This window comes from Artemia franciscana, chromosome 9 (assembly GCF_032884065.1).
Source record: "Artemia franciscana chromosome 9, ASM3288406v1, whole genome shotgun sequence".
Lineage (NCBI taxonomy): Eukaryota > Metazoa > Arthropoda > Branchiopoda > Anostraca > Artemiidae > Artemia > Artemia franciscana.
The window spans coordinates 10068936-10096484 of record NC_088871.1 but is presented as its reverse complement, the minus strand read 5'-3'; the positions used below and the strand labels follow the sequence as shown (position 1 = coordinate 10096484).

The following is a 27549-nucleotide window of genomic DNA, read 5'->3' as shown; positions in this document are numbered from 1 at the left end:
TAAAGGCAGGAAATACGTGAAGCAGAAATATGTAATGGAGAAATATGCAATTTTACAACTATAATCTTCACGATTATAGTGTAAAGGCAGGAAATACGTGAAGCTGAAATATGTAATGCTGAAAAGTAATTAATCAAAAAAGAAGAAAGCAAACCCCCCCCCCATATATGCGTTTGCTTTTTCTTTTTTACGGATGTCCCTTTCTGTGCAGCCGCATTCGAGATCTTTGTCACTGCCGAGATCGTTGTCACGACGTTGCCAATGTGCATTTGCGTTGTAAGAAACTTAAACTTGAACTATTGTTAATTTGCCACAAAAAACTTAAAAGATCTGATTCATGACGAAATAGTAAAAACAAGCTGCTAAATAAATAAAAAAATAAAAAAAATCATAGTTTGTTCCGATGCATTTCACCGTTGTTTTTTTAACTTTGAAGTTCACCATCATTAGCTCTGTCGTCAATAATTAGCCCTCGTTAATCGTCAACAGATATTCGAGTCGAAAACCAATACTCTCAACCAGGGCCGTATCCAGGATTTTTGTTAGGGGGGAGGGTACAAAAAACTTAAAAGACACATGAAAATATTGTTTATATGCATTTATGATACGATTCTTACGAGTAGGAAAATATTTCGGAGGGGTGAGGTAGGGAATCATATACCCTAACCAGCCTCCTTGATACGGCCTTGAAACCAACGTATTTTCTTAATATACAAGAATACTTTAATGAGCATTTAGTTAACAAAATCAGCAAATTTTTTCCTCCTCCAGATCAAGTTGGGTGAAGAGCTGAGTCAAGCAGTACTGGAGTAAAAACCTATAAAATAAATAGACACATTTTATTTAAATTAGTAGGCTTTAAAAATAGTTTTAAATTTCTTAAAATGACAAATTACTTAAAGAATGGCTACAAACAGGGTAGTGGAGCCCTTAGGCTAATGACAATTTTTAGGTACTTAGAAGGGCATATTCCGTTGCAAAGTCAGAGTAAACCAGCAAGGGAGCACAAATCCAAGCTCATTTTCTAGCCTAAACTATCTTAACGTAAACATGAGCAGAAAAAATTAGGAGCACCACATTCTTGGAAAAATCATCGCCAAAAAACTGTCCTGGGAAAACTAATACTCGAGAAAACATGACTAGGCCTACGCAGCATAATCTCTACAAATTGTTGTGGGACGGGCAGAGATCAAGGTCTAAATGGATTTACTAAAGGTTTTTATCCTAGCGTGCATTTGACCCAAACTAAGTCAATAATGTCATGATACACAAAAAAGTGTGGCAATGAACCTTTAGCTTTTCAGAGCAAAAAAAACTAGTATTGACTTAGGAAAGAGCCTTTGCCCATTTATCCATTTCATTTCCTGGCTAGTTCATACTATTGTCGCTTTGAACATAATCGTACAAAATTGAAAAGTGAGATCCCTTTTAAAATGGCACTGTCAATGGAGGAAGTATTTTCGCCCAAAAGCTTGGATAATTTATTTGTTTTTTTTTCTTGCAAAAAGTTTAAGAGATATATACATAAATGCGGGATCGAATAACATCTTTTTGTGATTGTGCCCAAAATACTGTCAGCGACAGTTTAAACTTATTTTAGAAGACTTGCTTAGCACAACTATCAGCCGTGCACGACAATATATCACTCGAATGAATCGCAGTCGTCAGGTTCTAGAACATCGGGAGAGGGCCCAGTTAAACGGATATCAAAAGCTCTAGTGCCCTTTTTGAATGGCCAAAAGATTGGAGGGGAATTAGCCCCCTTCCCACGCCCCTTTTTTCAAAAAGACATCCAATCAAAATTTTGATTTAGCTACTTAGTTCAGGATAGTTGAAAGGTCCAATAACTACGTCTCTGGGGATGATATGACACCCCACTACCCCTGGGGATAGGGTGGAAAGTTACGTATTTCGCCCGTTGTTTACATATAGTATATGATACTGGAAAACATGCAGATTTTTTTTTGGGGGGGGAGGGGATGTTCTGCGAGGGAAAATTTTCCACTGGAAAAATATTCCGTGGAGAGGAAAATTTCCGTAGAAAATTTTCCACAGAGGTGGTGAGGCATTTCCCAGCATGATTTGAAAAACAATCTGAAATTAATTAAAATCAATTTTTTCAACACAAAGTAAGGAGCAATATCAAACTTGAAAACAAATAGAAATTATTCCGTACATTAGGTGGGGCTGCCCCCACTCAATCCCTCTCTCTTTACGCTAAAGTTTGACTTTTGGTCGCAATTCTTTAAGAAAGATTGCCAAACACAAGGGCCCTTATAGTTTAATGAGAAGTATTTTTAAAGAACTTTAATACTTTAACGTAAACAACAAGGGTTAAAGGGCCTATACTCGTTTGTGAAGATCGAGTAAAAAAGGTTTTACCCTTTCCCCCAGACTAAATTAAGAGCCCCCCACTAAAAAAACTGTTCCAAAATTTTTAAAATCGATCCCCCAGCCATAAGAAAAAACAGGACAAACATATAAAGTATGCATGAACATCCTCACCATTATAATTGCACCTATATATTATCTATATATATGAAAATAAGTTGTTTGTCTGTCTGTCGACTGACGTCATTATAAGGATTGAGCTATATGTCGTCATGAAGTAAACAAAAAACTAAAAGAGAAAAAAAAACTAAAAAAACTAAAAAAAGGTAAAAACTACAAAAAAAACTAAAAAGAAAAAAACAAACTAAAAACTAATAAAAAAAACTAAAAAAACTAAAAACTGAAAAAGAAAAAAAAAACTAAAAAAAAGAAAAAAAAACTGAAAAATAAAGGAGAAAAGGAAAACTAAAAACTGGGACACAGGGAATAATTACAGACTGGGACACTGGGACACAAATAACGACCGGGACATATAAATGACGACCCGGACACTCAAAGATAAATTACAGACCGGGAAACCGGGACACAAATGACGACCGGGACACCGGGACACAGGGAATATAAATGACGACCGCGACGCTCAAAGAAAATTACAGACTGGGACACTGGGACACAAATGACGACCGGGATACTGGGAATATAAATGACGACGGGGACATAGGGAATGTTCAACAAAGCTCAAGGGCAATCATTAGAATAATGAGGTATAGATCTGAATACGGATTGTTTTTCCCATGGACAATTTTATGTTGCATGTTCAAGAGTCGGTAAACCTGACAATCTATTTATATGCACAGACAATGGGACATCGAAGAATGATGTATTTTCGCAAGTTTTACGTAGTTAAAAACATATATATATATCTATCTATATTCACAGGTGAGACACAGGGACACAACTACAATGGCGCGTAACGACTTACGCGCGGGGTGGGGGGGCTTGGGGTGGGGGCGCGAAGCGCCCCCACCAATTAGATGTTAGAATGGCGCGAAGCGCCACCCCAACAGCTAGTAAAATAATAAATACTCGCTTGGCTTCCAGTACCATTTGTATAACGTCATACAATTATTTCCAGAGCTGAAGTTAAATGATTGCCAGGTGGTTGCCAACATATTTAATTATAAACGCAAATTTTAATCCATGTTCCACAAATTTACGCTAACTACAGATTTATCGTCTTCTGTTAAAACTTATCTTTAACTCGCTGTTGAGAATTTTTCTAGGGGAGCAACGGGGTTTCTAGAGCAGGTTGCCTTTTATTTTATTTTTATCAACATTAAAGTTTGTTAAATTAGCCATGTCTTCATTGTTTCGGTAAAGAGCGAGTGCAATTACAAGAAAAACGGCCGTAATCTATTTTACTTAACCATCAACCTTTCAAGTCTTATTACAATGAGTTTTCAAGTTAGTAGAAGGTGTATATAAGCTAGAGCCTTTAGTTTACAACATCGATAAAATGACGCCACCCTTCGGTTTTTTACGTATTCCTTATTTAGTTAATGATTTATAATTTTTCCCTTTCTCTTAATTAACTATTTTCACCTACACCTAACATACTAGGAGATAGAACTATAAAAAGAATCAGGATTAAAATTTTGTTTGGAAAAAATATGCCTCTCTCCTTTCATGATTTATTTTTTTTGCTTGTACACAGGGAAAACAATCCGATCTTTTTGGTTGATTCGATTGGTCAATGGATTGTAAGCAGGTGATTCTCGTGATTGGTTTATAAATTGCAATCATGTGATTCTCGTGATTTGTTGATGGATTGTAAGCATGTGATTCGCGTGATTGGTTGATGGATTGTAAGCATGTGATTCTCGTGATTGGTTGATGGATTGTAAGCATGTGATTTTCGTGATTGGTTGATGGATTCTAAGCATGTGATTCTTGTGATTGGTTGATGGATTGTAAGCATGTGATTCTCATGATTGGTTGATGGATTGTAAGCATGTGATTTTCGTGATTGGTTGATGGATTGTAAGCATGCGATTCTCGTGATTGGTTGATGGATTGTAAGCATGTGATTCTCATGATTGGTTGATGGATTGTAAGCATGTGATTGGTTGATGGATTGTAAGCATGTGATTCTCGTGATTGGTTGATGGATTGTAAGCATGTGATTTTCGTGATTGGTTGATGGATTGTAAGCATGTGGTTTTCGTGATTGGTTGATGGATTGCAACCTTGTGATTCTCGTGATTGGTTGATGGACTGTAAGCACATGATTCTCGTGATTGGTTGATGATTGAGCGTCTGATTCTCATTACTTGTTTTGATTAGAGCAATCACGTTTTCTGTACATACCCAACAGATAAGGCAAGCGCGACTGGTAGGGGACTTCGGATTCCTGCGCTCCACCTTCCCTGAAATCATCAGCCTTTCACGTCTTATTACAATGCGTTTTCAACTTGGTAGAAGGTGTATATACAATTAGAGCCTTCTAGTTTACAAAATCGATAAAAAGACGTCACCCTTCGGTTTTTTATTTATTCCTCATTTAGTTAATGACTTTTTCATTGTTTATAATTTTCCCCTTTCTTTTAATTCCCTATTTTCACTTACACCTTACATACTAGGAGATAGAACTGTAAAAATTTTGTTTGGAAAAAAATATTTTTTCCTTTGATATGTTTTATTGTTTTGCTTGTACACAGGGAAAACAATCCGATCTTTTTGGTTGACTCGATCGGTCGATGGATTGTAAGCATTTGATTCTCATGATTGGTTGATGGATTGTAATCATGTGATTCTCGTGATTGGTTGATGGATTGTAAGCATGTGATTCTCGTGATTGGTTGATGGATTGTAAGCATGTGATTCTCGTGATTGGTTGATCGATTGTAAGCATGTGATTCTCATGATTGGTTGATGGATTGTAAGCATGGGACTTTCGTGGTTGGTTGATGGATTGAGCATGTGATTCTCATTACTTATTTTGATTAGAGCAGTCACGTTTTTTGTGCATACCCAATAGATCAGGCAAGCGCGACGGGTAAGGGATTTCGGATTCCTGCGCTCCACCTTCACTGAAATGCAGATTTTAAAGAATTTCCCCATTTGTTTTTGCATAATTAACCTGCTTTTCAGGGGCTATACGATTATAATGGCTATACATAAAGACAAAAACGCAAGTAAAACCGTTAAAATACTAAGAACAGTGAAGATTAAATCTGAAATTTCGAATAGGTAACATAGAACATTACACAAACAAATTTTTCTTATAAAATAAGGAAAAATTAGGACTGTTATTTTTAATGAAAAAATACCACCGTATGCAGTTCAGTGCCGGGTCCAGGGGAGGGGGACCCTGGGCCCCCAAGACTTATTCTGGAACCCTCATTCCCCGTTTTCCACACTTTTTTTACAGTAAATTTGTTACTTTGGTCAATTATTGACACATTAAATCCCGCCAGGATTTTGCTTATTGGCACCCTTGTCACACTGTTCTCCCAAGATTTTACTCTATAACCACCCCTGATACAGTTAAGGAGTTTTCATTTCTAGTGGGAATCTAACTAAAAAATGAAACAGGTGAGAAAAACCACAAAAATAAAAGGCTAAAAACAGATGGCAGCGAACATCTTAGGAAGATATAGTTTTCTATTGAAGGCGTTGTTGTCTTTGAGAATCAACAAATTACGAGATCAAACTTGAACTATTAAATCAAACTAACTAGTTTTGCTTTTCCAGTTTCGCGGTTCAACATGGCAACACTGACAAAAAGCGATACCGCCGCAAAACCTTACAATTTTGAAAAAACTATAAGTAGAATCTTGGGCCTTCTTGATACGTTTGTCCTAGGCGTGGTTACTCTGGACCGGTTTAAAATAAGATTTTCCACAGAAAGAAAAAGAAAAGTTTACTCTCGTTTATCCTCTTCTTCCTTGTCTAAAACTATGAATTGAAAGGCTAGTTATGAATAAAGTAAAAAATTAAAACAAAATATGAAATAACTTACATGACTTTTCGATTTCCTGCGAATTTTATCTTGGATCATCAATTGCGTAAGAACCTCGATCCTTTGCAGCCAGGATGGAGAGACATCCTCAGTCACGTTCCCAAAGCCAACAAACACCCAACGACACCAAGGAAAGTGTTCAGCTAATGGATCCAACGTGGGCTTTTCTTCCATCTTCTTTTTCTTATTCATAGGTGAGTCGGAATCTTTTCGAGTTTGTGATTCTAACTTCTGTTTTTCTTCCAAAAAGTTCTCATCCAAAGGTTTATCTATATTTTGGGGCCTTCGAGACTCTGCAGCTTCAGCCCTAACAATGTAGTTGTCAGGCGCTTCCAGCTCAACTCTCGGGGTTTCTTTTATACTTGCATTGAATTTTTCCGCCTGGTTGTCTTCTTTTTCATGCCGCTCAGCGTCTTCTTCTGGACACACCTTGGCTGTCCCTATTCTGCGTATATCATCTTTTTCAGATTCTTCAGGTACTTGCAACTCAACTTTTGGGGTTTCTTTCATGCTTCCATCGGATTTCTGCACCTGTTCATCTTCTTCTCCATACCGCTCACCATCTTGTGCAGGATATTCCTTGGCTGTTCCTACTATGTTTACAACATCTTCGTTAGATCCTTCAGGTGCTTCCAGCTCAACTCGTGGGGTTTCTTTCATACTCCCGTTGGATTTCAGCACCTGATCTTCTTCTTTTCCATACCACTCAGCGTCTGGTACAGGATATTCCTCAATTGTTCCTACTCTGCTAACAATATCTTTTTCAGATCCTTCAGGTACTTTCAACTCTACTCGTGGGTTTTTTTTCAAGCTTCCACTGGGTTTCTCCATCCGATCATCCTCTTTTTCATACCTCTCTGCGCCCTGTGCGGGATATTCTTCAGTTGTTCCTACTCTGCTATATTCCTTAATAAACTCTTCTTTCTGTTTATCCCATTCCTCTGATGACAGCCTTTTCGGCTCTGGTTCCACATCCGATGAATAATTCCAGAGGCCAAGTGAGCGAAAACATTGTTCACATTCAACCTGACTCTTCTTTCGTATCTTCCAGCCACTTAAAATTATAAGCATTGCCTTTCGGTCGTTTCTTGAAGCGTCACTTTGTCCAGACTTCTCGACTATCCAAGATATGAGGCTATCGTATTCTTCCTATATAAAGAAAGGAATTCCAAAAATTACATGAAAAAAGCAGAATATTTCAGCTAAAATAGCGCATAATTATACTAAAAGACAAATTTTTAACACTGTTCAAGTTGACCGCGGCAATTCAAATGATCAAATTAGACACTGTTCCATCAAACTGATATTAATATTGATTTGATATTAATATTGATTTGATATTAATATTGATATTAATATTGATTTAGCCCACCTCTTTTTTTTTACAAAACACACTCATCAATAAGCCCAAACCCTTTCCTGCATCTGATTTAATCCTTAAAACAATTTTAAAATTGCAATCCGTAAAAAAGGTACTTAAGTAGCTTTTATCGTTCCTGGGAGGTTATGTTGTCTTATTATGGGTTAAATACGTCATACGAAAATCTCTCAGGTGATGCAAAATTGTCCTAAGCACTACAGGAAGACTCGGTATTTCACTGATTTGACTAACCTTATTTATCTGTCTGTGAAAAATGCTCATAATTGCATATCTGCTAAATTGCCACTAAATAAAGAGTCCTGTCCGGCCTTTTAAGTTAGTCACATTATTTGCATATACCTTAAAATTCTTAATGGAAAATAGACTTGTTTTCAATTAAACGTGCTATCAATAGGTTTACTATGACAATAATTGATTCATTTATCATGAGCTGGCTTAAAAACTTTCTTTGCACAATCGTTTGGCATCAAAAATTCAAAAAATTACCGCTTTTTCACTCTCCCCTGAAATATACCTTTTACAACCCGATGTATTTGAATTTCGCAGAGAAAACGCCAGAAGTGTAAAGTATTGACTCATTAAATTGAAAATCAGGCGAAGTAGAAGAATAAACAAGAATACAGAAAGAGAGAGAGAGAGAGAGAGGGGGGGGGACAGAATTTTTAAAAATGTTTTGTTTACAATGGGTTTCCTTGATTGACAAAAAAAAGACTAAAATAAGTTATTGATTTTAAACAGTATCTTGCATTATTTAAATTTTCTTCCTAAAATGTTTTACACAAGAGCAAAGACAAAACAATTTGACTTCCACGCTATACCAGTATTGTAGATTTTAGCTCCAGCCCTTAGAAATTGTTAAATGATTTATTTCTGTATAAGTTTTGTTACACGTACATCCGTTTTTATCCTATTCCACTCCTTGTTTAAACTCTTATATACTGAGCTATGTTCTAATAAATACAAATCTTATTCACCTTTTCACTCTCCCAAATGTTTTACCAAAGCTTTATGCCTCTTGTGTTTGTTTCTTTATTTGTTTCTTTATTTGTTTTTTTTTATTTATGCCTTATTTCTTTATTTGTGTTTTTATTTGTTGGCCCTTGACTGAGCTAACGTTCAGTTCACTTGTTCAAATATTCTTAAGAATGTACAAAGTAAAAAATTAATCAAGGGCATTAACCCTAAAAACTCAATGATCAGTATCAACATATTCAATTTGGCTACAAACAAACTATTTGTTGGTTTGTTTTACTGCTTTACTTATTTAATATCATTTTAATACAGCCCAATTTACTTTTCAATTTTCCACATGACACGATACGAAATGCAATTCATAAAACCAACAATATTCTATACAAATATCAAAACTGCAATCAATAAATGGCTGAGATCAGAGTTGCCACCAAAAATGTTTGATAGAAGTTTTAGGCTCGAAAAGAGATATTTTGGAGCTTTTGGAGTAATTTCTTGCTCAATAAACTCCTACAAGAGGTAAACTGGAAGGGCAATCTAGTATCTTTTTTACCCACATTATATTCAAATTGTCTAAACTTCTATGAGGCTCCCTACATTGGTTGCATAATTAACCTTTTTTATGGAGGAGGGGGGGATCGTAACTCCATTGCAGCTGACTTTTACCCCACTCACCGTTGTAAAGCTAATTTATAAATGTGCACACAAGCTAATAATATGCTACAATAACAAATAGCAATAAAACACAAAACTAGGGACTAAGTGACAATTACGCTCTTATAACTAGAATCATTACCTATAAGAATATTTATCATTTATGGTAAATCTTAACATCGAAGTGAATAATTTTTTTTATGATTCATGCTCTTTAAAAAACCTGATTGTCATCCCCCTTGCCATTCCAGCACTGAATACTCAACCGGAACCAAGAGTAAACTCCATCATGATGTTATCCCACCGAAACCATAAGTGGATTCCTTCAAGTGATAATTAGCAGATGTTTGTAATCTAAGAATCAAACTGGATAAAGGACCTGTGGTACCTCTTGACATGCCATACCACTTGATGCCCCTGATACTGCAAAGCATGAAAGGTTAATTTGCTGAAGTGATTCTAAACTGCCACTCTGAGTCATTCTCAAAGTCTGTGGCAATACAGAAATTTACGGGAACGAGCACAATCTATGAATTTGACCCTTTAACTGAGAGCAATTCAAAACTAAGTAATAACTTTTACATGGACAAAACTCAAATGTAAAATCCTGAACTATGTTTATAATTAATATGTTTACAATACAGAGTGAGAGAAGAATAAACAAGAATACAGAAAGAAAGAGAGAGAGAGAGAGAGAGAGAGAGAGAGAGAGAGAGAGAGAGAGAGAGAGAGAAGTGTATATACAGAGGTATAGATAAAGATAAAAAGGTATATGCAGAGATATAGAGTTGCAGATGGAGATAGAGGGAAACATAGATGCAAATGTAGGTAGATGGGGGGGGGGTACAAATAGAGATAGAGGTATAAATGGACATAAAAATAGAAATAAAGATAACGACAAAATATAGCTAGAGATAAAAGAAAAGGCATAGATGTGGATACTGATAGTGAGATAAATAGATTTACAATTGAAATTCGGTGTTTTCAATAACAGAAGAAAATCTTTAACGCAACTCCTTTACCCTCTCTGAACTTGGCCCACAAAGTTCCAAATTTGGTGGCTACAAAGCCTACATCAATGAGGTTTACTGGCACAAGCAAAGAGAAAAAGCTCAAGGGACACCTTTAAGCCAAAGAGTCTACAAAACCAATAAGAGATTTTGGCACTTTAACATGTATTTACATGTAATAACATAACTATAATATTATATATTGTCACTGATAATACAATATTATCCAGGCGTTCAAACAAGGTTAATTTTCACCTCGTTAATTTTTTTAATATAATCAATCGTCTATGCTTATTTGGATATTACTTATTTTGGATATTATTATCAACCTAAGAAATCCAAAAATTAGGCAGATTATTCCGTTTTGAAACTACCTTAATTGATTAGAAAATAGGCTAATTCAGTATGCATATCCTTAGTTAGTTAAAATAAAATATACAAAAATACATCTTTTGCGCCCTTTAGGCAAAACGGAAAAAGATATTATCTTAGGCCTTGATTCAAAGCGGAATTAAAAAATATAAAAAAATAAAATTTGTGTATTGGTGGCGGAGGGTGTGTGTGTGTGCGTGCGTAAGATGACTTATTGTTGAAGGTTTAGTACTGAATCAAAAACCTCAGCTTCTCAGGGTGAAATGCATGAAATGCTTGCAACACCCAACAAAAAACAGAACGATGCAGCAAGTGAGGGGGGGGGGCTCATTCCATGTAGCCTTCCTAATTCTGTTATTTAAAAGGTAGCATGTAGCAACATTTAAATAACTATTTTCGTTATTTTCAATACATTAATGAACTCGCTTCATCATGGCTACCTGTAAATAAAAAATTACATTCAAGCAAAAGGGGCTCCGCCCGATCTCACTTACACCTTGTTTGGCGAAAGTAACTGAGGCCTTTATACTCAAGTTTCTTCTGAAACAAATTCATGGGCGTATTGATAAATTCCAGTACGGTGGACTCCCCAAGTGTAGTACTACAATCTACCTAGTACGGATGTTTGACTGCGTCCTCCAATGGCTTGAAAAAGGTAGCTGTTTCGTCGACATTTGCGCAGTGGATTTCCGAAAAGCCTTTGACCTAATCCGCCACCGGACTGCAGGCATGAATCTCCAGGAAATGGGGGCCAAACGATGCACCCTTGGCCTTGTACTTGACTTCTTAACTGGCCGAAAACAAAAAAGTCTTTGCACTCCGCGAAAACGATTCGGATTCATCATGGTCAGATACTTCTTGCGGGGCCCCACAAGGCACGAAATTAGCTGGAATAATTTTCCTGGCTGTAATTAATTCCCTGCTTAACCATCACGACGAGCGTTACAAGTTTGTAGATGATCTGTCCATAGTGCTCGCTTACCTGGTCGAAAACACAATCATAACAAAGCAGTTTTCAGACCAGTTATTTGATCAACTAAAGACCGAATGCTCAAGTCATGACCTTACCATCAACGTAGCCAAGTCAAAGATAATTCCTTTCAACCTTCTGAAGCGGAATATAGATATGCCTCTAGTCCCTTTCCCGATTGTGAACGAAATAAAAATCTTAGGAGTAACTTTCACTAGTGACTGTAGTTTCAGTGTCCATATTAATTTAACTGTCCACAAGGCTAATGCAAGCCTTCAGACACTTACCAAAATGAGGCGTTTTGGGTGTGATACTAAAAGCCTTCTCCATGCCTACACATGTTATGTTCGCCCGTTGCTCGAGTACGCGTGCCCGGTGTGGGGTCCATCAGCTATCCGCACAGCGTACCTATTACGCGACATAGAGTGCGTCCAGAAAAGAGCAACAAGGATTATACTCCGAGACCGTGGCATACCCTACGATCAAGCCCTCGCTAAATTAAATTTATCTCCACTTAAAGTCCGGCTGGAACACCTTATTCACCAATTTGGAAAATTCATCCTAGCCAATAAAAGCCACCGATCTTTACTATCCGAACCAACCCCTCCCAATAGCCGAACTCGATTACGAAATAAACTTGTACCCCCTAAAGTACGAACCAATCGATACGCAAACTCATTTGTGCCTTTTTTCACATCAGTTTTTAATGCTGAGTTGTAGTGTGTGATTTTTGTGAAAAAACTGAATTTAGCTCTATGCTACGATAGTTTTTAAATATACCGTTCTCTCTCTCTCTCACCCTATGAGTGACCTTAGACCCTCCTGAGCCATCAGTGGCGCATAGGGCATCGACAAAGCCTCTCCATTCATCACGAAGCTGTGCAACTGCAGTGACGGGGTCCACCCTATGAGTGGGGTCCACCAAAAAACTTGTAGAAATCTTGCTTTAGTTTTCGGCTTTAGATGCAACAAATTACCACTACATTTACCGAAGAGACTTATAAATAGTTAAAAACTGTTACTTTTGTTTTTACCTACCATTCTGTCTTCAAAGTTTGGGGAGAATATTGTAGAAATTATTTGATGCTTTCCTTCACGATAATCGTTTATAACTTCTTGTAGACATTCTTCTGGTGATACTAGAGGCATATATAATAGGTTATGAGGCATGGGTGATTCTTTGTAAGTGCATGTAGACTCATGTTTTGTGCTCAAAGACTCGAAGCATTTTGTAACTTCAATTAAATCTAAAAAAGACAAAAAACTATACAACAGGTTTTGCACTCCAAACAGGTTTTATGTTTTTGCACTCAATGTATTTGGTGACTTCAACTAAATCTTGACAATAAAATATAAAATAATATGGATATAATTGGCTATGAAGCATCTGTGACTCTTAGTAGTGCATTTAGGGTAAGAGATTCGAAGTATTTGTTAACTTCAACTAAATCTATATAAAAAAAAAAATCTGCAAAAATTTTTGTGCTCCCAGCTGCAATATTGCACGCACAGTATTTGGTAGCTTCAAATAAATCTAAATAAGAAATTGGTTTATTATTTGGTAATTGGTAATTGGTTTATTGGTAATTGGTTAATTGGTATTTAATTGGTAATTGGTTTATTTGGTTTATCCAAATGAACCAAAATGAACATTATAGGTTATTAGCCCTTTGTGACTCTTGGTAAGTGCAAGTAGACAAATGTTGTTTGCTCAAAGACTCAAAGCGTTTGTTAATACCCTGGGATGGAAGGATACACCAGGATTGACAAGGTAACCAGAGACGCATATCTCCTTTCATGCATCAAGCAATCTACCCCTTTCAGGGACACTCTCAAAATGAGTCTTAAATTCGCAGTAGGTACCACACGTCCCACTTCACTATGAGCAGTGTCAATTCATGAAAAATGTAGGAGAAGAAAGGAAAAATGTTTATTTCAAAATCTGGAGGGGGAGATACAACTTTGTTGTTTGTTTAATAAAAACGTGAGGAGGAGGAAAAATTTTTGAAAGAGGGCAAAAAAATTAAGGCAAGAAAACCCTCCCCCTAATTATACCACCGAACAAGAAGTGGCTCAAATCACCTTATCCCTCATCCTTTCACGTGCAAAATACCCATAATATCGGGATTGCCCCACACTCCCCTCTCTACAGGTTTTACCAAAATGAAGATAAACATCCCTTAAAGTGATAAAGTGCATTGCTCCAACAGTCCAACAACAGCCATTTAGAGCAACTACAGCGGAGATTCGAATCTTCCCATACCAAGACTAGAACTGATACTTCCAGATGTGAAGCAGCAGACACAGAAAAATATTTATTTACTTCTTGTCAACTTCTAAGCTATTGTTATCTATTAGGACCATTATGCATAGGCCCCAGTGTTTCTTGGCAGGATGCTCTTGAAATCTTCGGTAGTCATCACCATTGTCAATACTAAATCTAAGTGAAGAGGTCACATAGAAAACAATGCTCCCAAACTGGGTATTATTCATGAGCTGGCTAGCAAAGCAGCCTTAGATTTACATTTAATATTCAATGCTAGCTGGAAAACTGCAAGACAGATGTTTCGCAAATAGCCGAGAATTGGGCAAGACTTAGCAAGAGAATTCAGGCCGCTAGTGGAAAGTGTTTCTGGGTAGTTGTTTGTAGCGCCAAATTCAAATTAGTACATTCATGGTTTTAAAACAACCTAGAAATTTCGTTTTTTTCTTTAATTTGTAAATCAAAAATTTCATGATGAATAGTCCTTTTGAAAACTTGCAGAATTATACAAAGACTGGCTGTTGGGGTGGCGCTTCGCGCCACCCCGACACCAAGTTGGTGGGGGCGCTATATATATATATATATATATATATATATATATATATATATTTAACTATGTAAAACTTGCGAATATACAACATTCTTTGCTGTCACATTGTCTGTCCATTTAAATAGATTTTCAGGTTTACAAACTCTTGAACATGCAACATAATAATTGTCCATGGGAGAACAATCCGTATTCAGACCTATACCACATTTTTCTAACGATTGCCCTTGAGCTTTGTTGATGATGATTGCTAATAGAACATTCCCTGTGTCCCCGACGTCATTTATATATCCCTCTGTGCCCCCGGCATCCCCGTTGCAGTTATGTCCCTGTGTCCTGGTCGTCATTTATATTCCCTGTGTCTCGGTCGTCATTTGAAATCTGGTAGGCATTGATGACCTTATCCAAGTCAATATTCCAAACCCAATCTTCATCGCTATCATTTTCAGTTTTGATATGTTTTGACTCTCGCTGTCCAGGTGGATTTTCATCTAACTGCGCGGTTTTGCGTTCTCTAGCCGCAAGCCTGTTTTCATGCTGTTCTTGTGATTCCTCGGCACGCTTTCTTTTCTTACTTTCTCTATCAGCCGCAAGCCTGTTTTCATGCTGTTCTTGTGATTCCTCGGCCCCTTTCTTTTTTTACTTTCTCTATCAGCCGTAAGTCTTTTGGCATAGACTCTTTGAGCAGCTTCCTCGGCTGTTGCTATTGTAGGTTCTTCAGTCATTTTACAATTAAAAATTTATCTTTCAACGATCTTCTTACAATTAAAAATTTGTCTTTGAACGATTTTCTTAAATACCTGTGTCCTGGTCGTCATTTATATTCCCTGTGTCCCGGTTGTCATTTGTGTCCCGGTATCCAAGTCTGTAATTTCTCTTTGAGTGTTTTTTCTTTTTAGTTTTTTACCTTTTTTCTTTTTTCAGTTTTCTTTTTCTTCTTTATTTTTCAGCGTCACTATGAAATACATATCGCCGAACCTTTGTTCGGCCAAGCAAAGAACCTTTGCTTTGCATTAGATATTTGTAACTCGCCCTTTTTCGACGTTAACACATAGCTTGTCGCAAATAGTCCCCGGTAATCTCACACGAAGACTGAAGACAAAGATAAATGATAGAAAAAGCTATTGCAGAAGAATGCATAAAACACATGGCCAATTTTCAGTAAAGTGACGTTCTTAGCTGGGGGCCTAAAACTGTGAAATATTTATATCCTAGAGCAAGTAAAATACCTTTTCAATGCTTTTTTTTTCTAAAAAACTTGCATTTTGTTGAAGCAGAAAAGGCCTAAATAAACTATTATCCAAATTTCCCTAGCCAAAGAAGAAGAAGAACTTCAAGCAAACTATGTGCAAATAAAGTAAACAAATGTAACCAGTTGTGAGGGTTGCCGACTATTAGTAAGTACACACAGACTCATGCTTTGTGATCAATGACCCAATGGTTTTGATAGCTTCAACTAAGTTCAAAAATAGGAAAAAACGTAATAATAAAAGATGTTAGGAAGCATTGATGCTTCTTTGTAAATGCAAGTTGACTGATCTCTAGTGTTCTCAGGCTAAGAATATCTGGTAATTTGTAACAAACTTAAGAAAAATGTGTGTATTACAGGGTGTGGGTATTGGTGTAAGTGCATTTAGACTCATTTTACGCCATCAACGACTCAGAGTATTTGGGAAGAAGGCGGCGATGGGGGTAAGATAATTTCACGCTGATAATGGTTCAGAAACGGCAAAATATGAGTAGCACCAAACAAAGCAATAATTTTCTCTATTCCAGTGAGAACATGGCAAATACGGAAAAACTTACAACACCAGAAACATCAATTAGGAATTAGATTCAAATTAATTTTTCGAAATAAAAGGTAAAGTCCAAACAATAAAACTAGGCTACAGCATGATCACAAAACGTCGAAACAAGTTTTACAAGAATGTACATATTATAGCAACCGCAGTTCATGACAATCTCAACATAACACCTTCTTAATTTACCATTAATAGCAGATACAGTGCTAAACAGCAAATCTAATAACGAAATGACGTAGAGAGATCATAATCCACTTGAGGCTAGAAACAAGGAGAACATTAATGAAAAAGAGGGCAATTGAAATGGAACGTCCCTAAATTATCATTTAATGGGAAATATTCACCTTTAGCAGTATTTAGCAATAAACCAATTCTTTCAAGTGAAGAGCATACCTTATTTACTTCCTGTGCTAAATGGACAATATATACTTAGATCTAGTAATTTGTAATAAATTAAGAAAAATGTATGCATTACAGGATGTGGGTAATGGTATATATGTATATATATATATATATATATATATATATATATATATATATATATATATATATATATATGCATATATATATATATATATATTATATACAAATGTTATATACACAAAGCAAATATCTGGCTATTAGGCTCCTCTTTACACACTTTGTTTGTGTTTGAAGAGTCATGCAACAAAAAAAAAATTTTTTTTATGAAAATTGCAGTATTTTTTGGATGAAAAATTATTTGGCTATGTTGCTAAACTCTATCTAGTAGTATAGCTAACATTTTAATAAGCAGGGGAGCCCTTAGAGAGTTCTTTTTTTTGAAGCATGACCCAATTAATGCCCTTTAAGCCTGATTTAAAATCTCAGATCTAAAAGATTTAAAATCTGAGCCTGAGTGGCCACCCTCTGTATACAAGTATGATTAAATTTTACTTGTTTTCAATCTTTTAAAAAAATTTCGAATTAAATCCTAAGCTAAAAATACACGTATAACAAGGGATACTTATACTCCACCGCCATATCTATTCATCTGGCATAATTATTATATATTTCTTTTAAATTTGATTGGATTTGATCATGTGATGGAATAATAGAATCTTATAAATTGACAGAACAAGAAAAAAGAAACATTGCAGAATAAGGGTATACACATTCATACCTTTTTCCGAATCTGTAGTTGGGGGTCTCAACAGCAAAGAAGCTCCACATTTGCGACAATTCAAACACTCTCCTTTTCCACATTTCCATCCATATAATGAGCACATATTTGGATAGAGAATAGCAGGCATATGCCACCATCCTTTTGAGGAGTAAGATTTTAAGTTTTCTAGAAACTCACGATTTTGTTGCGCCTTTGAGTAGCCTTTTTCCTTCTTGCTGTCTTTTACAGAAATTTCAAAGCCTTTCAAATAATCCATGTGTGCTTACCTAAAATATGACAGATACTAAAAAAGATATAGTTTTGTAGTGATATTGACTTCTCATTTGGCGTACAGAGTAAATAAACTAAATTAACTACCAAAAATACAAAAAATCTTAAAATCACAATCAAAACTTCAAGGAGGGTACATAGCTTAAAAGTTCCCTACAGAGATGTTAGAGCTCGAATAAAAATAATTACTTAATAATTTGCTCTAAAATGGACTATTTGCATAATTTGGGGCGCCTCTTTAGAAGACTGTAAGCAAGTAAGTGACCAAGATTGTAACTGGAATCCTATAATTGTAATTTATGAATTCTATGATCTGTAAACACAAACATTCATCAAAATCAAACATTGTACATGAAATATGTACTTCCTATGTTGCGACTTTAGGTGCAAAACATGGCCAATAAAACTACCCACAACTTAGGCTTTGAATTTGCTCCATTATAGGTAGACAAGGCACATACTCGGTTTGAATCTATTCGACAGACTCCTAAATAAAGTAATAAGACAACTTTGCAAACAAAAGTTTGATCTAGAAACCTTCATTTGGTACCACCATGTTCCCTAGTTTGGCCATGCCAATCAAATGCTTTATAACTCCTTTGTTTCTAGGAAAATTCGGTGTAAACCACACCCAGTCTAGAAATAAACGTACAGACCAGTCGAAAATCTAAAAAAAAGCAGTAAATCCGATTTCAAAACCACTGGTCAGACGACAAGGCCAACGATTAGATTACCCTGGATTGAAATCGTAGTCCCTTTAACCCTTGACTGCACCCAATGGAGTGCGACCGTCTGCCAACTGCAAGCGCGAAGGACAGCTAAAAGCCTTGTGTTCTGAATCAAGTTCAAATAAGTAAGTCCCCTAATCATTTTGACTTTCCCATTAAAAACCCTGGAAAGTCACAAGTAAAAAGAGAATGGAGGGGGAAGTTCAATGGGAGACTGCTTACATATTTGTCGGACGGAGCAGGCTTGGGCTCAGTAAATATGTCAACCTAAAGTCTTGAAAAATTCTGATTCAAAAAAGCATATAATAAATATTGCTGCTGGCTAGAGTAGTCTATAAAACCTGCTTTAGATAGGACTTTACATAATTTCCTTTGTCCTTCTAGCTTCACAGACCCTCAGGGAGGCCTATTTTTAGACCTTTCAATTTTTCTGATTTAAATCACTATCCGGAAGCTTTGGTTCTGTTCCAAGCGGGGATATGATGGTCCCTGAGGGCATGTCAATAGGTCTCTAACCTGAAATGGGACACAAGTACTTTTAATTTGTAGTACAGAATGAGTCACCTCACAACTTTCTATAGCCATCAGTTCTATATTTAGTCATTCGCTTGTTTAAAATCAATCCAGAATGATCCTTGAACAATGACAGTTGTAAACTAGTGCAGTGTGTCTATGCTCTTTATGATAAGATGATGGTGATTAAGCCATAGTGCCTGCAATTATGTAGACCATAATCAATGCTTGATTTTCTAGTTTTAGCCAAATATAAGTTGCCTACCATTCTACTAACATATATCAATGAATCCAATTTCATATGAAAGGCATAACAGTCATAAAAGCAATTTCATAGTTTGAGGTTTTTAGCCTTGGGCTTCTTGGATCATTTCCCACTGGAGGCATTTTTTTCGTTTTTAACTGTTCTGATTGCACTTGCTTTATTAAAATTTTGAGCCACTACTACGCGACACTGCAGAAATACCTGGGGACAAGCAATGTGGTTCCTTCTCTCAAAAAGGGAAGTGGAAACTTACAATAAAATGAGCCCTTCCCCAACTTGCTACAGCAGCCCATTATATATATTGAAGCCTGTTTTCTTTATGTAATGCAGAACTTTTTTGGTTTGATCTTAGCAGGGTATGCCAGGAATACTGTCAAAAATCATGGTGCAGTATTTTACATCCTGCATAAATTTTCCCAGACCTGGTTACTGAAAAGGTTGATACTCTCCAAGTGCCTGAAACTTTACTCCAAAAGCTGTCAGATCCAGGCGAAGAGGTGGGCCAATGAATTCTCTCAAACACGGCTATACCAATAACTTAGAAATCACTAACAATCTCTACAACCCAAGTGGGAAGACATGTGGGATGAAGCACACCTGAAAACAGACTTTTGGCTCTTCTTTAATGCCCTAAGCATCTCTAAAGGCACAGGAATACCTATGTTTAAGGTAATACTAGATAAACAAAGAAAAAACGGGAAAAAAAATCTATTCAGTCAATTCAATATTAAATCCATACAAATTAAAAAACCAAAAGGCACTCTTATGCTTTAACTTCAAAATTATAATATTGTATAAATTCAGGACTGAAAGTTTGGTCAAATGTTGCATATAGTGGGGCAATCGATAATTCGGTCAACATGGTCACTCAAAAGAGATAATCCAAATTTCAGTGGAGAGACTGGTGGTCAGACAAGATTCCAAGACTCAAGTCCCTATATAACCTCAGATTAGGAACATTGCACTCCCTACACGAAATTACAAGACTAAATGAATTCTCTTCAACAAGTTGCACCACCAAAGTATCATATAAGGCAACAACATTCCAAAGAGGACAGATCAAGTTTTTATAAGTTTAGAAGAGGTACCTTGAAAGAATTATCAAAGACTGAAGTCATTCAGTGACTCAATTTTTATGAAAAACTGAACAGGACAGAGAAAGAAAACATGCTGTTCTTTTGAACGGACATTTATATGGACAGACAATGGGACAGCAAGAATGTTGTATATTCGCAGGTTTTACGTAATTAAATATATATATATATATATATACAGGGACACAACTACAATGGCGCGTAACAGTGGGGGCGCGAAGCGCCCCCACCAACTAAGTGTTGGGGTGGTGCGAAGCGCCATCCCAACAGCTAGTTATTACTAATTACCTTTAATTGCAGCTTGGAGTGAATCTAAGGATTTTCCATCCTTGTAATGCTCTAGGATTACTTTTGTAAGTTGTTTGATGTGATTGCTTACTACATTTGGGTTGAGGACTCAACAGCTTCCCAGTTGTACAGGAACTTCTGCTGCAGCCATTCTTTGTCAAAATTTCGCTTGAATACACCTATCGAATCAGCAGCCACTGTATCTTCAGAGAGTCGATTCCGCAAGTTTGTTACTTGCTGTCTAAAAAAATGCCTACTTTCTTGGATTGAGGAGTGTTTCTTGAAGATTTTCTTGAAATCCCCTCTAGCCCCAGAACGTTCTGGAGGGAGCAAGAAGACCAGGGAGAATAAAAATGGATATAATTTTGTGGGTCATAATCATGTCGCCACGTTTCCTCCAGTACGTGAGAGTAGAGATGTTTAAGTGATGTAAACGCTTTGTATAGCTTTTGTTTGAGGCATTTGACCATTTTGGTTGCTCTTCATTGTACTCTCTCTAGTATTTCTTTGTCCTTCTTGAAGTAGACTGAAGCCAGAGACATTCCAACCTCTAGGCGAGGGCGAATGAGGGCCTTGTAGAGCTTCATAAATACTTCTGGGAGAGACTGGGGGGCTGACGACGATAGAGAATTTGCATGGATGCTGAACCTAAATTGACAATCAACAATGACTTCAAGATCTCTTTCTTCAGAAACTGGAAAGAGGGGGTTACCTTGGAGATGGTAATACTGATGTAAATTGTGATTTCTGAATTGAATTAGATGGCATTTATCAGCATTGAGAGAGAGGTGTCATGTATCAGCCCAAGCCCCAGGAATGTCAAGGTCATTTTGGAAAGATTGCAGGTCGGAGGGTGTAGCTGCTTTACCAAAAAGTCTTGAATCATTAGGATAAAGAGTGAGGAGGTTCGAGAGAAGACTGGGTGCGTTATTTAAATAGAACTTGAAGAGACTCGGTTCAAGAATGGTTTCCTGGGGAGGGCTTCTTAAAACAGCTGTAGACGAGGAGAAATGAGGGACACCTTGAGAGTCTTGAACTCTTGCAATTTGTGTTCTTTCTGAAAATAAACTCTGTATCCACTGGACAATAGCATCATCAACAGCTGCTGCTTTTAGTTTGGCGACGAGGAATTCATGACAAACTCTGTCAAATACTTTTGAGAAGTACAGGAGAACCATATTGACAGGGAAATTTTTATCCAACAATCATGTGACATGCTCATATGTCTGTATTAGGCTATTGTCAATGGATCTTAAAGATCCAAAGCCATGTTGAGTGGAAGTGAGAATGTCAGCTTCAAAGTTCTGAATTAGAAGTCTTTTGACATATCCCTTGAGCACCTTTAGAACTGCAGAAGTGGTGTTGATGGGATGGTAATTTTCTGCATGATCTTTGGGGCCTTTTTTGTGGATTGGTTGTTATAAAGCATGTTTTCCAATCAACTATTTATATATAGAACTATTTATCGCAACTATTTATATACCACAAATGAAAAATAAGTAATCACTGTGTTTATGCCCATACCTTCCAACAAAGAGAATCATGGATAGATGCAATTTAAGTCCACCGAATAGTTTTGACCATAGATTAGTATGGGGTTTAGAGTTGATACTAAGTGCAATGCAATTTTTTTTATGGAAGGTGAATTGGTTGTGACAAGCAGCATTAGAATCCTATCAGGATTGCATGGTAGCAATTAGTATATTTTAAAAGATTGTTAAAAGGGATATTGATTGATATGTTGGTCTCTTAGCTGGTGAATTAATAGAGAACACCATGGATTTGCCATTTTTGTGGTATGAACCATCTATAAAGAATAGATAAATACAAAAAAAGAATACAAATCAACACCTTCATTTTGCATTCTCTTTCCTCTTTTTTTCAAATTTGAAAGGATTTGAAAAAAATAGTGATAATGAAACCTTAGCATAATAAACAAACATTTAGCAGTAAACTGTATAGTTTTATACTATGTTTTGGCAGATAAAAGGTGAACACACTACTTGTTTTTTTCCTCTTTCTAACTTCCCCTTAATTTTCCCCTCTTTCTAAATATCAATTTAAGAGCCTTTTCCTACAAAACAAGTTTTTTGAAGAAAAGTAAAAAGCTCCATTTAACGGAAGATGAGAAGAAATAAGGTCAAATAATCTTTCAAGCATAGAACTACCACAAACCACCATCAATAAATAAGTGAAACCCAAAACGAGCAGAAATTATAATAAATAATTGAGTCTAACTCAAGATGACCAAACATAAACACAAGTACAGAAAACAACCCCCCTGCCATCTCAAGACAAAGACATAATATGCACTTTACAGAAATAAAAATGCATTTTGAATGTATCCACTTTTTTTTACTTAAACAAATGAAAAATTATTAAGAATTTGAGGAATAAAATTAAGTATATTAAACTGAAAATTGATGGTCTTTTCTTTTTTTTCAGTAGAGTGCATATTATGTTTTTGTCTTGAGAAGGCATAGAGCTCTTTTGAAAGTTTCTATGACAACTCTTCTGTCCAAAGTGCCCTGGTCTAAAAAAAAAAAAAAAAAAATTATAATACATTGAGTTTACGTCACTCTTTACTTGTTCAACGCTATTGCAGTACATGTGATATAAATCACTTCCTTTAAAAATTTTATTTTAAGCCCTTGAATTGATGCATTGTTCAAATTGCCCAGAAAACAGTATATAAAAAAAATTCTAAAAGCTACCTTAAAACAAACACAAAAAGTTATTTATCTCATTGGTAAAAGTGTATTTCTTCACTTAACCCCCCCCCCCCAACAGACAAATATACAGCCTTTTCAATATATTTACACTATTTTTGTAATAACATGATCTATTACTTCCAACTAATTGATTAGCCTTCACTGTAACATAATAAAGCAGAAATAATCAAACTTATGCAAATTACAGTCTGGATATACCTATTAAACTGTGTATTTTTCCATCATCAAGGGGGGGGGCTGTGGCATAGAAATACACTTATATGATTTAGAGAAGCCACGGGAATTATTCACTGGTTATACACCATATAAAAAATTAGTGCTACCTAAGTAAAGAGCAATGTGGGCACAATGTATTACTTTTAGTCTTAGACTAGGGCAGTTTGTAGGAAAGAACTTGTCACAGAAACTTTGAAAAGGGCTCATTCAATTGGAAATTGAAACAGGCATTGTTTTAATGGTTTAAAGTGGTTAGAGGGCAACTAACCCCCCTCCCATGCCCACCATTCCCCCAAATATATCAAATGAAAGTTTTGAGATAATCATTTTGTTCAACATAGTTGAAAGGTCTGGGAATTGTGTCATTGATTATGATGATTCCCCACAGTCCTTACGACAAGGATTGTAAGTTATGTCCTGGGGGCATATCAGCTTTACATAGAAAGGGTTATCATATAACCCTTTCTAAGGGTTGAGGCCAGTGGATCTACTCAACGGAACTAGACAACGCACTTCCACCTCCATCACTCAACCGGCGAATCTACAGGATGTTCACCCAACCTTATTCGCCGGCCAGTGCGATTTAAGGTAATTTAAGGTAATATAAACTCCAGAGGTGCTTCATTGGATTGGGAATTAGAAGTTTTAGTGCCTCTTTAAGATTCAGAGTGATAAGAGCATGAATACCCCCCCACAGCTCATACTTTTCTGAAATTCATCTGATAGAAATTTTGAGATGACTGTTTGCTGCAGTAGAAACAACAAAAAAGGCTCACTCGATTTGAAATTGCAGAGGTTTGTGCCCCTTTTAATAGTCAAAAATGGTTGGAGGGCAACCAACCTCCTGCTGCACCCACCATTTCCCCAAACACATCCAATCAAAATTTTGATATAGCCATATTGTTCAGTGTATTAAGAGGTCTGGAAAATACATCTTTGAGGATGACAACCCCCCCTCCACAGGGCTCCAAGGTCATATAAGGTTTTAATGGAAAGGGTTGATGTACAAACTCCAAAGAGGACTAATTGGATTGTAAATCAGATGTTCTAGTTCCTTTTTTCAGATTCAAAGCAATCAGGGGATGACTCCCCCCATGCCATATTTTCAATAAATGCATCCAATAGAAATTTTGAGATGGCCATTTGTTCAAAAATCATAATAAGGCCTTTGGGGTGGACAGAATCCCCAGAGTCTGGGGGTAAGGGTTGTAAGTTATGCCCCAGGGGCATATCAGGTTTTTATGGAAGGGTTAACTGTGTAAACTTTAGAGGAGGCTTATTTAATTTGAAATGTATTGTTCTAGTTCCTTTTTAAGAGTCAAACATGATGGAGAGCAACTAGCCCACCTCCCTGACATCCTCTTTTCTTAAAACACATTCAATTGAAACTGTGAGATAGCCATTTTATTACCAATGGTCCAAAAATCAAAAAGCAATGTCTTTAGGATGGACACAATCTCCAAGAGCCCATGGGCAAGGGTTGTAAGTTATGCCCCAGGGCAAATGAGGTTTTTTTGGGAATGGGTGGTCATATAAGCTTTGGATCAGATGGAGATCATTTAATTGGAAGTCCAAAATTTTAGTACCCTTTTAAGAGTCAAAAATGAATGGAGGGAAATCCCCTAAGCCTATCTTCCCCAAAATGTATCTGGTCAAAATTTTAATAGATCTATTTTGTTCAGCGTTTTTGAAAGGTCCAGTAATTATGTCTTTGGGGATGTAAACCTCTACACAGTCCTCAGGACAAGGGCTGTAAGTTACGCAATTTGTTCATTGTTTATACACAGTATGTTATTGAGAAAGATATGCATGTTTGAACTTCACTTTTTAAGAAGATGAAGGGCATTCAGGTGAGCCTTTCAGAGAATGTGTTGAACTAAACCAAAACAAATTATGGGTCTAAGGATTGTCAAAAGATTGTAACACTGGAATAACTTAGTAGCCAATATAAATTTGGAAAATTTTGAGCTCTTAAAAATGATAAATTTTCAATTGAAGTATGAGTTTTCAACAAAATAATACTACATTTTCTCAGAGCTAAAATTATTTATAATAAGGTTAGTTTAGGTCAAAAAGTGCTTAAATTTGAATTTACAGTAGAAGTGATTATTATATTCATATAGAACGTAAAAAAGGCATCAAGTGGTATGTTCACTTTATTGGTAAGTCAGTTATAGCCTATGAAGTGTCATAAATTTACCCTTAGATCACTCCAAATGTGTACTTTGCCTCACCTTAGGTTTATTAACATATTTTTATTAGGAAATTGACTCCATAGATTTTGAAAACTATATTGTTGCCCTCAGCCAAGATTTAAAGCAAACAGAAGAAACATATATTAAGCTTCAACCCACATTTTATGCCTTTTTGAAACTCAAAAACTAGACATTTTTTGGTCATTTTTAAGATTTCTAAAAGGGCTTAAATTTTGAATTTGTGAGAGAAATGATGATGAAATGATGATGAAATTACAACAGTTCATATAACTGGCTTACCAATAAAGTAAATAAACCACTTGATGCCTTTTTTATGTTATCTACAAATATAATAATTGCTTCTACCAAAAATTCAAATTTAAGCACAATTTGAGCTCTTAAAAATGACAAATATTCCAAAAATTATGACAGTTCATATTTCTGACTTACCAATAAAGTGAACATGCCACCTGAAGCCTCTTTTATGTTCTTTACAAATATAATAATTGCTTCTACTGCAAGTTCAAATTTTGACAAATTTTCAATTAAAGTATGAATATCACATGTTTCACACAAAATGATACCATGTTTTCTCAGTGCCATCTTTTTCTATTGTTTTCAAAGAAATAATACTATATTTTCTCAGTGCTAAAATTATTTATAATAAGGTTAGTTTAAGTTTGGTTAAAAAGTGCTTAAATTTGAATTTACAGTAGATGTGATTATTATATCCGCAGAGACTTTCTAGGCTTCAACTCCCATCATTGAAGTTTCGTAGACATTGCAATGACCTTGTAAATGTGTTTTGTATAATTAAAGGAGTGGATGATGTTGATCCAAATTTATTTTTTAAATTTAGCCATTATCACTCTACTCGTCAGCATGATTATAAATTATATCCCCCCAAAACCACTCAATTGGTCAATTATCTTTTGTTAGTAGAGTTGCTGGACCATGGAATGGTTTGCCTTGGGAGGTTGTCAAGGCAGAGAGTGTTCGAAATTTTAAGAGTGCATTAGTAAATACGCCTTTCTATTTAGACGCTTTTGTTGTGTAGTGTCATTTTATTTAGAAGTTTTTGCTGTTTAATTTGTCGTTGCCAATTTACTTTACTTTAGATTAGTAAAATGATTTTGTGTTTTTGCGACAAGCATTAATGCTTACCGCTATTTGTAATAATAAATAAATAAAAAAAATGCTTCAAGCAGTATGTTCACTTTATTAGTAAGTCAGTTAGATTGACTGTCATAAATTTACCAAAGTGATTGTTACATTCTCAATAAGCATAAAAAAGGCACTAGATGGCATTTTGACTTTATTCATAAGCCAATAATTTGAAAATCAAAATATTAACCCTTTCCTCTAAGTTCTATTAGGAGAAAGAGGAAACAGAGCCAGATAGGCTACTCATGAAAATCTTCCTAGATCATGATGTAGGCCTTTATATATTCCAAAATATTCCAATCCATTATTTCAACAATATTCCCAAGATAGCAAAAAGAATATCATCCATGATAAAACAAAATAACCCAGTAGGCTACACCTTAGTGATTGTTATGCTACCACCAATTATTTTGGAATACTTCTTTGAATTTTGTCTACTGTAGAGAATGGGCATACATTGCTACTACCAATTTAAACACTCTACATTTAGATCATTAATTGGATTTACTTACAATGTTCAAGTCCGTTCCAAAAATGCAATAAGGCACGTCTTTATAATTTAAAAATATTCGCTCAGTTTTATGCCGAAATTTTAAGCCAAAAGAATAAAATGTTTT

General features: G+C 35.9%; 1 protein-coding gene across 1 annotated transcript; it reads right to left on the bottom strand.

Annotated features, from left to right (window-relative positions):
- Positions 1-700: 700 nt before the first annotated feature.
- Positions 701-27502, bottom strand: LOC136030977 (uncharacterized). Its single transcript, XM_065710131.1, has 5 exons — positions 27445-27502; positions 17465-17733; positions 12750-12958; positions 6353-7501; positions 701-817 (listed from the first exon to the last, which is right to left on the bottom strand). The coding sequence occupies exons 2-5, from the start codon at positions 17721-17723 to the stop codon at positions 773-775; spliced, it is 1662 nt and encodes a 553-aa protein (XP_065566203.1). The 5' UTR covers positions 17724-17733; positions 27445-27502; the 3' UTR covers positions 701-772.
- Positions 27503-27549: the final 47 nt, after the last annotated feature.

What these genes read in the sequence shown, in the direction of transcription:
- LOC136030977 (XM_065710131.1), bottom strand. Translation starts at nt 17,723, where the DNA reads ATGGATTATTTGAAAGGCTTTGAAATTTCTGTAAAAGACAGCAAGAAG. An exon ending in AACTACAGATTCGGAAAAAG is followed by an intron (nt 12,959 to 17,464) that starts GTATGAATGTGT and finishes TGTCTTTTTTAG; the next exon opens with ATTTAATTGAAGTTACAAAA. An exon ending in GCAGGAAATCGAAAAGTCAT is followed by an intron (nt 818 to 6,352) that starts GTAAGTTATTTC and finishes TTTATTTTATAG; the next exon opens with GTTTTTACTCCAGTACTGCT.